The following is a 10,534-nucleotide window of genomic DNA, read 5'->3' on the forward strand; positions in this document are numbered from 1 at the left end:
GCGTCACATATTCCTTCAACACACATATTTTCCTGTTGCACAATTGACTTTCACAAGTCCGTCATTTAATTCGTTTATTTCTGTATACACAGAGCAAATGGAGGATCTGGACATTTCTGCTCTTTGTGCTCAAAACAAACATAAACAACAACACAGCAGTGAATGAAAAAGAAAACACAGCACAGTACGTTTTCAAACACACAGGTAACTGCAACATCACATTGCCAACCTTTGATTTCAGGTGATGCACCTCTTTTCTGCTCCAGAAGTCAGTCCAGCACCAAACTAAGACTTACTTATTGTAATACTGCAACCATCGACGATCTTTTTGGTCTTTTCAGTCTTTCTGTTTGTTGTCAGTACTTTTCTAGGACTCAGCCTCCACTAACACTCCTCCACCTCCCTCCGCCTCACAGCTGTTGGGTGCACTTTCTTCTTCTCCAGTTCTCTCTGTCTCTGTAACACCTTCCTGTTTCTCCTCTCGGATCCCCATCGTCCCGTTCTCAGCAGACTCTCCCTCGTCCTTCTCTGGTGACACCTCCCCTGCTGCATCTTCCCCTTTCTCTTTCTCTTCTCCCTCATCACCAGCCTTGTCTTTCTCCTCCTTCTCTTTGTCTTTCCTCTCTTTCTCTATTTTGGAGAGGCTGTGGCAGAGGGACTGGACATATGTGAAGACACACATGGGGTCTGGGTTTTTACCCATCATGATCATGTCATCCACTTCCAGTAGAGGGCAGCAGTCGGCCAGGGACCTGCCAGGGATAGAGTGATGGAGAGAAAGGAAGGGGGAGAACTGAAGTGAGAAAAAGTAGTGACATATAGTCTAACCAGCAAAATTACATGGGAATCTAAATCCCTCTAGTAATATGCTGGTTTGAAAAAATTAGGTGCTAAAGCTTGCGTTCATCTCATTCCCAATAAGTACTCTTAAACCTGCAAAACAGCTTTTTTTAAGCCACATGGAGGCAACAGAAAGAAGTTGCAAACACATTATTGACATATCAACACATTTTAAGTTGAAATGTCAAACATGCTAGCAAACAGGAGAAATATTATCATTAGTTTTTAGTTGTGTTTTTGGCCACTTGATAAATGTTAGTCCAATGGTCACTCTCCTTTTAGCTCTGCTTTTGGTCTCCACCAACTCCTGAGGGAAATCGCTGGCTCTCTAGATTCTAAATGCTCCACTGTGTTCAAAAACTAGTCGCTAGCTGTGTTTGTCTGCTGTTTGGTGCTGGACAGATAGCGTGCAGCGGCTTTTACACTGAAAAAGACACTATGAGAGCAGTGGGAGTGAACCAAAACAGTAAAGATGTGTGCCAGGCAGCGAATACAATGAGATGAAAGTCACTATAAAGCTCTGAAAAGCAGAGATGAGCTGCAGATACAGGTGATAATAATCCTATGAAAGTATTAATTATTGCCACTTTAAATATTGTATTATGTTTTGTATATATAGTACCTAAACCTTGAATGTCTTCAACTGCCTCATTGTTGTTTTGTTAATGTTCTGTGTTTTTATGCTGTCTTGCTGCAAAACAACTTCTTTTTTGTGGGACGATAAAGGTCTGGTGTGAACTGACGGAGGAACTGAAGGAGAAATAACTGAAACCTCCATACTCTGCAGTTTGGAAGGCCAGCGTGAAGTTTTTCCTCCGCTCACTTGCATTCAGGGAGCTGTAGTCAAAAGCGTCAGGAAAGAAACGATGGATCAGAGCACAGAACGCCATCCCATCACACCAGGAGGATGAGAAGTTTTCTATGTTGACCCCCTAAAAGGTCAAAGGACAGGAAGATGACAGACAGAGCAAAGCACATCAAGGCTTATCTGTATTATGTTGTAACCCTTTTGTCCCAAATCTAGATGACAAATCTGGAAGTTTAGTGCACCTGATGAAGATTCTGCCTTGAACTGACCTCATAGTTGCGAGTCTTGTTACGACACCACTGAAGCATCTTCTGTTTGATTGACGCTCCTGTAGCCGAAGCCGCAGATGACCTCTGAATCTTGAAGTTGCGGGGCAAAGGTGTCCTAAAATGTCACAATATAGCACAGTTTCCTTTATCGGACTCACATTTTGCTCACTCTTCTGAATCTATCTGACATAATGGGTATCATACAGGGCCTTACTCTGGTGCACCTTGCTGGAACTTGGCAATGATGTCGTTTTTAGCGGCTGCTCGAATAGAGCGTGCGGAGGGCCTCGGTCGAGAGAGGGAAGAGGAGGCAGGGCCACTCTTTCTTTTGGGCTTCCCTTGCTTTTCTACCTCCTTAATATTTCCTTTGTCTTTAGTCTCTACATCCACTTCCTTGACTTGTTTTGTCTTCTGTGGCCCTTTTGCTGTGTTTTCATTCACATCTTTTTCTGCTTCTTTTGTCTTTTCCTCTGTTTTCCTCTCCTCTTTCTCTTTATTTTTGTCCTTCATCTTTTCTCCATCTCTCCCAGTCTCACCACTTTCGACCTCTTCCACTTGCCCACCTTTCTTGTTTTCCTCCCTCTCTTCCTCCCCATCTTTTTCTCCACTCGTGGCCTCAGGAGGCTTTACGTCAGTGTCAATGGAGGCTGTATCTTCATCACGTCCAGCCTCTTCATTGTCATCTTCAGTAGTCTGGGGATTATCTGTGTCTCCAGCGCTCGCCTCCTCTTCCCCTCCCTGGCCTGGTACTGAATCCTCCTCCCCCTTTTCCCCTACCTCCATTATCCCCTGACCCCCAGCCGTCTCTCCTGCTGGAGGCTCTCTCCCTGTGTCTTCACTCTTCTCCAGCTCTGGCTCATCTGTCTGGAGGACAAGCAGCATAGAGTTTGGTGATGTATCAAATCCATCTGCAAAGACTATCTGATAAACACATTACTAAGCATGTTGGTGCATCTAGTCATATCTGCAGCTATGTTAAATTCACACTTGCACATCTTTACCTGTACCTCTGTTGCCTTGGCTTTATGCATATTTTATTAGTTCTAAATTTGATTCAGACTTTTACTTGTAAATCATATTCAAATATAATCAGATTCACCTTGAATCATGTGACTGACATTCCGTTCTTAGGTAACATGATAACAGCTAAACCATCAGAGTGATAACTGAGTGACTTCATCTGTTCTTTCAAGCTACTTGTAAATACTTCTCTTCAATACTCAATTCTTTTTAATGTTGGGCGAATATATCCAGACCCACATTTTTACTTTGGTGTTCGCTACACTTCATCTACAGTAATTTTATTTCCAATATGATCGTTCTCCCTTGGCCAAAAATTATTTTTGTAAATATCTGCTTATTCTGAATTTGATGCAGCAACATGTTTCAAACAAGTTGGGACAGGAGCAACAAAAGACTGGGAAAGTTGTGGAATGTGCCAAAAACATCTGTTTGGAACATTCCACAGGTAAACAGGTTCATTGATAACAGGTGATAGTATCATGATGGGGTTTGAAAGGAGCATCCTGGAAAGGCTCAGTCGTTCACAAGCAAGGATGGAGCGTGGTTCACCACTTTGTGAACACATGATTGGATAAAGGATGTTACTACATGGACTCAGGAACACTTTGTAAAACTGTTGTTGGTAAACACAGTTAATTTGCAAATGACTGCATTCTGGTTTTAGTTACGTTTTCCACAGCATCCCAACTTTTTTGTGTTGTGTGGCATCTCACATTTGCCCTCAAATATTTTAATATCTACGCCACCTGTTCAATCATCAAGGCATCAAATTATTTAAAATAAGCCTGACCCAAAGGGGGAGCATACATGTAAAATACTGTTTGCTCAGACCTCTGCCTCTGCCTCTCTTCATCTATAACGGACATGTTTGCTGTTGTTTTGTTCATTCTGTTGTTATCCTGCTTCGGTCCTGCTCAATTTTCACTGTGATTAATTTAAATTTAAGTTAACTGTTTTTTAAGAAGCACATGAAATTAATCTGGCAACGGTCTTATTTGACTTATTAAGGACATGACTTCTGTTATAACTTTACATGAGATGCACACTAAAATTAGTGTCCACGCTTTACTCGAGGGATATCATGGTCCTCGAACTGAGGAGCGTAATGTAATGTGAGACCTGAAGCTCTGCTTTGGGATTTGTTGAGTATCTCACTTATCTGAATACGACCTCAGTTGGAAAATATGCCTTTTGTACTTTTTAAATCACACCTGATCCTAAAATATAGGTCTACTCCATCTCAGTGAAACTTTAACTCCCCAACTAACAAACAACAAAATCCCTTGACTCTCTACATTTAAATATCATCATAAAACGGTTTCTTATGCCGTGAGTGCTATTGATTCATCTGATGGGGAAAAAGGTACAATATATACAAACTTTCATAATCTTTACTTAAATCTTAAGTGAGTTCAGATCTCGCCTAGACAAAATGTGTCATACACCATTCACATTTTAGAAATGAATCACATTTGAAAAGCTGTGCTACTAAAATATCAGTATTATGACCTACGCTAGGTCAGGCCTTGAGTGGTGACTCATCAGAGTGAATAGGAAACTCCTCGCTGTGTGTGTATGTGTGTGTGTGTGTGTGTGCACATGAGCATTACTTTGCATAAGTTCTGTCTGTCTGTGTGTATGCTTCTCCAGGCAGGAGTGCGAACAGGTGTTGCACAGCCTTTCCTGTCATGCTGTCCAAACACAACACCTGCCACGGCCGTCAATACTCCTGCTGCCTATTCCTGGTAGGGGTCGTAACGCCACTCAATACGTGCTTAACAAATGTGAGAACTTTTTAATTTAACAGGTAGAAAACACAAACCTGGTTGTTGGTGGTGGTGTCGGTCTGACTGCTCGTCTCTGTGGACTCCTGACTGGGTGATTCTCCATCCATGATGTCCAGAAATGTCTGTTTATCCACTGGATCGAAGGTCAAATCAGACTCTCTTTTTGTTAAACTAATGCCCCAGGACTGATCCCTTCTGTCTTAGAAAGTTTCCATTCAGTCGAAGGTGAATCCTCTCCACGGGAGCCCTTCTTAGTGTCTCTCTCTCTGCTTCTCACTGCTCTGCTCTGCTTCCCTGTCTCCCTCTCTGTCAGCACTGGCCCGTGTTTGTGATGTGTGTGTGTTGGTTTGTGGATATCCGCCTTCAGCCCCTTTCACCCGACACCCCCGCCCTCCGCTTTGTGAGGATTCCTGCGCTTCTTTATCTGACCTTTTGGACAACACGGGGTCCTGAAATAGAGCAGCAGTGACATAGGCGCAGTCCAACGGGCCAGACAACTGCGTCTGCTGTGGAAACCACGGCCGTACACACACATATAATACACACCTGGGTGCATGCATTCAGTCCTCTAAATGTGGTTGTGCTCTCTCTTCTTTTTCACTCTTACTATAAAATGTGGACCATTAAATTTTGTCCAGGTTGCTTTATTGCTGAGAGTTAGATGAGAAAATTGATACCACTCTCTTGTCTTTCCATTAGCTTAGCTTAGCATGAAGACTAAAAACAAGGTCGCATTACAAAAATGGGCCAAACTATTTCTTTGTTCAGCCAGGTTACGGCCCAGCACATGACTCCCTATCTTTTCCCTCTCCCTACGCATTTAAGGCGTTAATTAATGAGATTCAGAGGTGCAAATTTTTGTTGCCTTTGAGCAGAGCCAGGCTAGCTGTTTCTCTCTGTTTCCAGTATTTATGCTAAGCTAAGCTAACTGTCTCCCAGCTGTAGCTTTGTATGTAATTGTACACTATGTGCTCACACTTCTCTCATCTTTCTCTCAGCAAGAAAACAAGAAGTAAAGGAACTTTTTCTTTAAATGTGAATCAGAGTGGCGAACATACAAATGACTTGTCAGCTACTCATCACACAGCTATCACAAAGGGAAGAAAACTGACCTCACCTTCAATTCTGCCCTGAGCCCTGAACACATTTAAGTCCTCATTGATCACCTGACAACCACTCCTGTTCCATCTTAAGTCTGATTTCCAGTCAGTGTTTTTCTCCCTCTGTCTGCTTTACTTTCAGCGCAGCGTTAATACTGTAAATCAACATCAAGTGAGTCAGTGTATCTACAGTAACTTCACCCACTCCCAAACTCCCAGTGATGTTACATGTACAGAATGTACCAGGCTATTTTAAGTTATTCCCCAGCAAACAAAAAACGTCTGCAGCACATCCACTAAATTATTATTATTATTATTATTATTATTATTACCAGTGATGGAAGAAGTGCAAAGGTCCTTTCTTTAAGTAAAAGAAATGATACCATCCTTTCAAGTTTATCCACTACAAGTAAATGTCCTGCATTCAAAATTCGACTAAATAAAAGTCTTTAAGCATTATCATCAAAATGTACTTGAAGTATCAAAAGTACTCATTGTGCAGTGTAATGCTCCCTGTCAGCGTTTTACTATTATATATGATACTTTTGAATTGATATAACTGCTGCATTAATGCCCAAGTTGCATTTTACTGCTGTAGCTGTTTGAGGTTGAGCAAATTCTAACTACTTTACATCCTGTTGGGTAGTTTAATCTGCAGCGATGCATCATATTCTATAAGATCATCATATGACAGTTGTCTACTTTTCATGAACTCAGAAAAACAGCCTGTTTTCAGGTTTGTTTCCAGCTAATCCAAGAGCTTTTTAAAAAATTTATTTTATTTAGTTCGAAAAGGATTTCCTCAACCCCCTGAAGGAACAGCAACAACAAGTACCTCAAATTTGTACCATCGCTACGCTTTACAGAAATATAACCCAGTCACCTAAACTGTAAATCTTTTTTTTTTCCTTTGTTCTATTTTGTGCTTCTCTTCAATTAAAAAGAAAAAAAAAGTTTTATATAGCTTCATGCATGTTTTCACTGTCAGTTTCTCCTTTGCCTGTTCTTTCATTTGACTCTTCCTGTCCACCATCATTTAGCTTCTAAAACAATGGTTTTCTTCTGTGTCTGGATTTGTCGTCCCACTTTACAGCCTCGCAAACAATACAAAGTACATATATGTACATGTACAGTAGATACATGGTTAAACAAGAGTCCAGCTCTTCAGCTTGGCATCCTGGATGAACAATGTATCTGCTCATTCAACACAAAACAGATGGTTTTAAAAATAAATGTCTATGTTTATTCCCACTCTGTCTGTCATTATCTCCTCCGACCCCCCACATCCTTCTCCTCCTCCTCCCTTCTGTCTGAGTCTTGGGGTCTATAAATATGTCAACACCTTCTTGTGTATCTGTCCCACTCCCTCGCACATATGGCGCAATCACTAAAGCACAACTGTGCATCTGTTGCATTGTATGTGATTGTAAAACTACAGGACTTGATAGCATTAAATGCCAAAAACAAAGGACAAGTTGACAGATTTACATGTCTGCTCCTGTTAAGAAAACTGTGATGGATGAGAGAACAGTGAGTGTGTTTTTGTGTTACTGTATGTTTGTGTGTGTGTGTGTGTGTGTGTGTGTGTGTGTGTGTCCTGGTGGAGTCAAATGACAACATCAACAATCTTCCGTGTGATCATCATTGTCTTTGTTTTGCCACCATTCAGGGATCCTCTCAAATTATTGTCTTTACTTTGAGTCAAGTGCTGCATGCCAGTCCTATTCTCCTCACTTATCTGAGTGTGTGTGTGTTGTTGTGTGTGTGTATCCACAACAGAGGCTGCCTTGGATGCTTTGCTTTACAGTAATGTGTTCTGGTTAACCACTCTTCCTGTTGTCTTCTTCTTCTTGGACTAGATGCGTAAAAGTAGCAGCATCCTGGCATGAGGTAACTGTTTTCACTGTCTCACACAGCAAAGCACACCGTTGGAAAAAAAGTCAAACAAAGAGGAAGATAAAAATAAAAAGCATCAGCTCAATTTGCTTTCAATGTACTTTATGAGCCATTAATTCAATTTAACTCACTTTAACTAATTTGCTGATCACAAAAGCACAGGAAGATCCAACATCTTCAGATCCATGCCACATTTGAAATGTGATTTCTATTGGATTTCTACAGATGCATCTAAGAGCAGCTGAGTTTTTCTGCTGTGGTGAAGGAGATCATCACTGCCTTAGTCCAAAGACTAAGTCTGACACACAAACACACAGCAAGTAAACTTCAAAACATCTGTTCAAATTTAGTCAATGTTACCAGTTTAATCACCTGATAAACTAAAGGAAGCTGTTTGACCTTTAACCCTAATCCCACCTGACATGATTTGAACACCCAACTTTCTGATCTGGAGTCAGACACACTACTGCTGCACCACAAGATCTGTACTCACAAGCTCTGTGGTAGATGCATGACAATGTGCAAAGGCTATCACTGCAGCAGGACTGAGCCAGTGTGTTCTTTGTGCAGAAAATGTGACAATGATGGAGAACGCTGCCTAATACGTCACCCCAAAATTCAGTTGAGTTCTGGTGACTGCAAAGGCCAAAATATATGATGTACCAGGGCATGAACAGCCTGGAAGAGACAGCTGGCAGAGAGTCGCGAGAGAACCAAAAAGTGAGCTGGGTCCAAAAAGTCAACTGGGCCTGCTGAACTCAGTGTCTGTCCAGTTTAAAGAAGATGACACAGGCAAAACACCTGCGCAAATTGTTGTCAAGGTCCCCAAGTCACCATTAAAAAACACTAAGTACACTTAGTCTGTACAATAACACTGTACAATAACAGCTAAAAAAAAAAAATCTAATAATAATAATACAATACTTCTAACCACTACTGTTTGCTTTGGGATAAATAAAGTATATCTATCTATCTATCTAGTCCAACCACCTGGTAACTAAGATGAGGTCATAGAGATCTCCAGGTGTTTGCCCCTTTTCAGACATGAACTGAAAACCAAACTGTCTGATATGGAGTCAGATGCATCACCACTGAGCCACAAGGTTTAGATTATCAAGATCAAGATCAACTGGGCTTCCCAAAAACTTTTTACCCATGTCAGTTACTATGATGGCACTTTAGAAAGTAAAAAAATAAAAGTAAAAAAGCCATCATGACTGAGGCAGTCCCATATGGTGTCCAGCAAACAGCGTGCTGGATTTATGGGATTTAATTTAATTTTTTTTGTTTTTGTTCTCAGTCCACATTTACCTTTTACTGCCTCTGATGTTCAACTTCTGTTCCCATTTTACCCTTGGAACATTTGGCTATTTTAATGCTGTTACCTGTGTGCATTGACACACCAAAGACCTTGGCCCAAAACATCCATCTGATAACTGAAATCATGTTGTTCATCCAGAAGATATTGCCTCATTTGGTGTATGAGTCACATTACTTAAATATTTACTCAACACGAGGTTGGGGCCTAGAAGAGGGTAGCATAGCATAAAGGTGCTAGCCACAGAGTTGTAGCTGTTTGACCCTGATGTGATTTGAACATGCTACCTTCTGATCTGGAGTCAGACACGCTACCGTTGCGCCACAGAGTCTATATACTCATCAGCTATAATGGCTCAAATGTGGGTGGCATTTTCATCTGAAATCCACAAAACAGGGTGGACTCAGTTTACTTCACAGTAAATTACCAAAGCATCTGTGTGGCAACTTTTCTAGCCTATTCAAACAAAAAGACAGAAATTAGCTGTTAAATATACTGACTATAAACTCATGATACTCTAGTCTCTCAAAGGTAGTTGATTAAATACACGCTTCAATTTGGAACTTCATTTTACTGCTGCCACCTGTGTGATTTGGTATCTGATCATTAATGCACTGAAAGTCTTGGACCTTGTTTTTGCCAGAAGATATTCTGTCCTTTGATTTTAAAGTGGAGAGCACCATCTGACATGGCAGTCCAAAACCTGACCTAGGTGTTTAGTCCACTGCAGGTAACTGGTTCCAGCTGCAAAGCTTGGCCCAAGCACTTTCAGAAGTTGCATGTAGTGCTTTAAACATGCAACTTTAATACACTTCACATGATCCACTGCAATGGAGAATGGCACCTTAATTCTCACTGTGCCTCAAATGCTTGTTCTGGCACTGATTTGGGGTCAGTGGGTACAATTTAAGTGTAATGCTTTACAGCTCTCCAATCAATATGGGTCTTCAGCTAGGTGTAAATGTGACTGGCAGTTGGATTGAGTTGCCAAGCTAAAGTTTTAGTTCAAAGTCTGTCATTTTGTTAATTGCAGTAATGACTTAAGGCATTTGAGCCATGCCAAGGCAAGTGAAACTCAGCAAGTAGGCTGGATTCTGCCACTAATTGCAATGCACAAGAGTTCAGTAAACAATTAGATACCCATTGGTAAAGTTATACAGCTGAAAAGCTCAATGCACAAGGCTGGGTGAGTCAAGCTTGATCTGGTGTAAGACAGCTGTATGCATTCATGCAAGTCCTATTAAGGAGTTAGTCCAACACTGAAACAGGTTGGTCATGCCACAATTCCACTGCAACTGACAAATTTAGGTTTGCCACCTTGTGCCCTTTACATTAAAGAGTCAAATAAACCTTGAATCTAGAGTATTTGATCTTTATTGAATTCAGAAAGCTTTGTTCATGCTGGAAAGTTGTAGACTCAAACCTGAAAGACAGGAAAAGCACAACATTAGTACAAGTTGCAAGACTTATGCAGTCTGTGTGTATAGTTTAAC

The 10,534-nt window shown here is 41.1% G+C and overlaps 1 protein-coding gene and 1 non-coding gene across 2 annotated transcripts; both read right to left on the reverse strand.

The window, feature by feature from the left end:
* Positions 1-96: 96 nt before the first annotated feature.
* On the reverse strand, positions 97-5,030 carry smtnl1 (smoothelin-like 1). The gene is made up of 5 exons (XM_041944559.1): positions 4,763-5,030; positions 2,132-2,781; positions 1,918-2,032; positions 1,621-1,772; positions 97-752 (listed from the first exon to the last, which is right to left on the reverse strand). The coding sequence occupies exons 1-5, from the start codon at positions 4,832-4,834 to the stop codon at positions 368-370; spliced, it is 1,374 nt and encodes a 457-aa protein (XP_041800493.1). The 5' UTR covers positions 4,835-5,030; the 3' UTR covers positions 97-367.
* A 4,270-nt stretch (positions 5,031-9,300) lies between these two features.
* Positions 9,301-9,372, reverse strand: trnaw-cca. The gene has a single exon. It is a non-coding gene; the product is annotated as a tRNA-Trp (tRNA).
* Between the last annotated feature and the right edge of the window lie 1,162 nt (positions 9,373-10,534).

The sequence above is a fragment of the Chelmon rostratus genome, chromosome 9 (genome assembly GCF_017976325.1).
Source record: "Chelmon rostratus isolate fCheRos1 chromosome 9, fCheRos1.pri, whole genome shotgun sequence".
In the NCBI taxonomy this organism is placed as follows: domain Eukaryota; kingdom Metazoa; phylum Chordata; class Actinopteri; order Chaetodontiformes; family Chaetodontidae; genus Chelmon; species Chelmon rostratus.

Excerpts from the sequence above, each read along its gene's own strand:
- smtnl1 (XM_041944559.1), bottom strand. The coding sequence starts at position 4,834 with ATGGATGGAGAATCACCCAGTCAGGAGTCCACAGAGACGAGCAGTCAG. Across the intron at positions 2,782-4,762 it reads ACACCACCACCAACAACCAG|ACAGATGAGCCAGAGCTGGA; the intron begins GTTTGTGTTTTC and ends CTTGTCCTCCAG. Across the intron at positions 753-1,620 it reads CTGGCCTTCCAAACTGCAGA|GTCCCTGGCCGACTGCTGCC; the intron begins GTATGGAGGTTT and ends TATCCCTGGCAG.